The sequence below is a fragment of the Meleagris gallopavo genome, chromosome Z (genome assembly GCF_000146605.3).
Source record: "Meleagris gallopavo isolate NT-WF06-2002-E0010 breed Aviagen turkey brand Nicholas breeding stock chromosome Z, Turkey_5.1, whole genome shotgun sequence".
Taxonomy (NCBI): Eukaryota; Metazoa; Chordata; class Aves; order Galliformes; family Phasianidae; genus Meleagris; species Meleagris gallopavo.
The window spans coordinates 15,264,544-15,268,441 of record NC_015041.2 but is presented as its reverse complement, the minus strand read 5'-3'; the positions used below and the strand labels follow the sequence as shown (position 1 = coordinate 15,268,441).

General features: G+C 37.0%; 1 protein-coding gene across 1 annotated transcript in view; it reads right to left on the bottom strand.

The window, feature by feature from the left end:
* Positions 1-3,129: 3,129 nt before the first annotated feature.
* Positions 3,130-3,898, bottom strand: part of LOC100549545 (granzyme A-like) — a 4,348-nt gene continuing 3,579 nt past the window's right edge. Inside the window, exon 5 of the mRNA XM_010725413.3 lies at positions 3,130-3,603. Coding sequence (XP_010723715.1) covers positions 3,430-3,603 — 174 coding nt within the window. The 3' untranslated portion in view covers positions 3,130-3,429. The remainder of the gene's footprint in view (positions 3,604-3,898) is intronic.

Below are 3,898 nucleotides of genomic sequence, written 5' to 3'. Positions count from 1 at the left end.
TAAGTGTTAAAAAAACATTTCCTCTCTTTTGATTGGGAGAAAAGTTGTGGAATTCTGTGGTGTTCTTTACTTGTATATTTCAGGAATTGTCCCAGGAATTCTTTCTGTTCTTGGATGGTACATAAATGTTGTTTGCCAAATAAAAGAAAAGAGGGTGGAGGACTGTGGTGGAGAAGGAACTAGTCAACACTGAAGTTAAGCGTATTTTGCTGGATGTTTATCTGTTGAAATAAAGCAAAAACAAAACAAAAAAAACCCCACTTATTTTCAAATTGAGAATTGCTTAGTACTTAATTATCCAAGTTCAATATTGAGTTGTGAAGATGTATTGGCCCCAGAAGTATTTTAACACAATATCTGACAGAGGGAGAAGTTGCTTATTTCTGCAGGACTAGCCAGTAGCCCATGAAATTCTGTATGTGTGCACTGTAGCCCTATTTTATGACCACATCTGAGAAAACATTTAAACATATATTTAAATTCCAGTCTGTGTTTAATCTGTAGTCAAATTAAACATATACTTACATGCCTTTTCTAGTCAGTATCTTCTGTATGACTAGCATCTATCTTTGCTAATAGGAATTTGAGGACTTGAATAGCATGCTTCTGCTTCACTGAGCTTTATAGTTGCTGAATAACTTGCAGACATATAGAGTACAATTGCTGAAAATCAATCAGTGTTCATGTGTAGTTGCCTCATTCTGCCCTTACTGAGATCTTAATGTATGAGGGCTTGGGCAAAATGTGAGATCTTGACATCCTCCTTCTATAACATGGTGTATTTTTGGCTCATTGTATGCTGCATACCTAGTCTATGGTTCACAGAATCACGGAATTGCTGAGGTAGGCAAAGACATCTGGGTCTATGTGCTCCAATTCTACATAAGTAGGGCTGCCAGAGCAGGGTCCATAGAACAACGTCCAAGCAGCTTTTGAAGATGTCCAAGGAGAGGATCTCACAACATTTCTGGGTAGCCTGTACCAATTCTCCATCACCTATGTTATTTGCAGTAAGCAGATATATACTGATTTTCAGAAGGTAATTCTCGTGTTTCAGTTTGTGCCCATTGCCTCTTGTCCTGGCACTGGCATGCTGAAAGGAGCCCAATTTCATCCTCTTCATACCCTTCCTTCAGATATTTATAGACATTGGTGAAATCCCCTGAGCCTTCCATTCTCTAGAAAGAGCAGTCCCAGCTCTCTCACTTCATAGGAAAATTGCTGCACACCCTTCATCATCTTGGTGGCCCTCCATTGGACTACTATAGTGTAAGACAGCACTGGGTACAGCATTCCAGAGGTGATCTCACCATTGTTGAGCTAATGGGAAAGATCCCTCTCTTTTCCTGCTGATATTTTGCCTGATGCTGACTCCTGTTCAGACCCAGGCTAGTTTCAGACGAAGATCAGAATCAGAACAAAAATCATTTTTAGAAGAGGAAAAACTTCACTGACAATATAATGAAGTGGTTATCTGACTGTGATGCAATGAAATAGACTATAGAAACTCTTATTAGGAAATGCCTTTGTTCTACACATAAATGCACTCCTCAGGCTACACAATCTGACTTGATGCTACTCAGATAAATATTACATCGTTTTACTTAATGCTGTATAAACATAAGCCTATTCACTTCTTGGTTCACAGTGAGTAGACATTGTTGCATGCTAGATGTCAAAATGCAATCAACTGATGTTCACACTTAACCTAGCTGATGCATTGATCTTAATTGCTAGAGATTCTCTGTTACCTAAACTTGCATGGGCTCCCTCCAGTAGTGTTGGAGCTGTATTCAGCTTTGCTGGTTGTGACTTCCAGACTTAGGCAGAGGAAGCAATAAGATGAAAATGCGATAGCAGAATGGAAGTTGGACAGTGAAAAATTAGACAAGAAGTAAAGTAATAAAGTAAGACTAATAAGTGGGGAGAGAGAAATAGCCCTGGATGATTGATTGTTTTGAAGATGAGCTGCAGATTTGTCATGAGAATTATAAAGAGTTACTGTTTTCTGAAGGATTTTAGAATCAATTCTTTCCAAACTAAGGATTTGGTAGTTTGCATGACAGGGGAAGAGAAAAATTCTCAGTTGTTTCACTCATTTCCTAGGTGTTTAAAACAGAAATAAAGTCACCACTTTGGGTGATAGTAGGTCAGTGAGCCAGCTATCCTGTTTGTTTCACTGATGCAGTCTTCACTGGCCAAGAATCCTCCTTTCTGCTTTGCTTTGCTTCTGTACTTGTGCTCCTTTGTTCGTGCTTGTGCACCTGTTTGTGTGTTAGTCTGTAACTTAAACATATGTAATTACTCTTTAGAATTAACAATCAGGAATGTTAAAAGTTCTGACTGTGTAATATCTGTTATAGACAGAAAATATTAAAAATGTTGTTCAGCGTCAAAACTTTCAATAAGGATCTTGTAGACTAGGCCCTCTCCCTCCTCAGTAGCTGGATATCAGGTGATAACAGTTGTATTTTAATCCATATTTTCCCATAATATGTTTATAATTAATGTTCAATTATTCATTATGAAGAGATACTTTTTAATTAAAATTGTGTTAGATTTATGCACCTTGTGAATGCTGACCGCTTTCTTTTACTTGATACATATTTCCAATTTAGAAACCCCAAAGAAACAAAATAAAACTACCCCCTCTTTGATGCATTCACAGCATTGAAAATACTCAATACGGTTAATACAGAGTGGGGAGAGACATTTTTCACAATAGGTCTGTTTGCTGTTTGACAAGTAGTTGTTGAAGCACTTAAAAATTCCACTGCTCAGTGGCAGTGGTGTCTCAGCTGGAGTACTGATATGCAAAAGTGCTATTTGTAGTGCAAAAACAAAAACCTACGGAATCATAGGAGTGACCTTAATGATTCTATCAGACTACGAATGTATTTCTTTTTTCTTTTTTCTTTTTTCCCTTGTAATGCAGACAGCACTCAATTTATGTTGATACTCCAGCTGAGATTCTTTCTGTCACTTCTTAGCTTTTCAGCTGTTTTTCTATCTCTTCCCTTTTTCTCATTCTTATTCTTTTTTTCTTTAATATAATGTTGCTGATCTTGGTGCATTCTTTAAACATCTTGCACATCCCAAACATTATTGGCATGGAATATTTATACCACATAAACTGGCAGCCTTGAGAAATAGATTTTATTGCCATTTCTTTTATTTAATGCAGATTACATGAAGAGTTGCCATGCAGAGGCTTCAAATAAACGAAAGGTAGGAATTACATTTTGATTTGACACTTGGTCAGAAGTACTCATCCATGTAAAGCTCAGTTTGAATGCGCAACACAAGGAAGCTGAAAGCTTGAGTCACAAATGAACTCCATAGCTTTGTAAACTACAAAAGCTGTTCTAGCAAAGTGCGTATTTCAAAGCTAGATTTTGTTGCACAGTCACAAAGTAGGAAACAGTTTGGTCAAAACTCGTTCTGTAAGTCTCCGCCTATGGTTTTCCTTATCCACTGAAGGTACTGGTTTGTGATTAGAGTGTAGACACCAGGACCATCAGGAATACCACATCCTTCTGGTTTCCCAAAAGAAGTGATGCCTTTCATCACATTATTGCATATTAAAGGTCCACCTGAATCCCCCTGAAGAAAAAGGACAAAAATTGTCATTCAGATTTACAAAAACTACAAAATTTATCCCTTACATGAAAATTAGCGTGGTAGAAATAAATATGTAGACAATGTCTTTTTTTTCCCTCTACCTTCCCACCACCCCCTCCTCCAGAAGTTAAATTTATTATTAACAAAAAATAACAATAAAAATAAGACGTCAGTGTAACCTTTTGCTTGTGAGTAAAATGAATATAGATCTGTGCTAAGATACATCCAGTATTTTTGAAAGTGAAAATCCAGATTTATTTTATTTTAAGGATTAGAA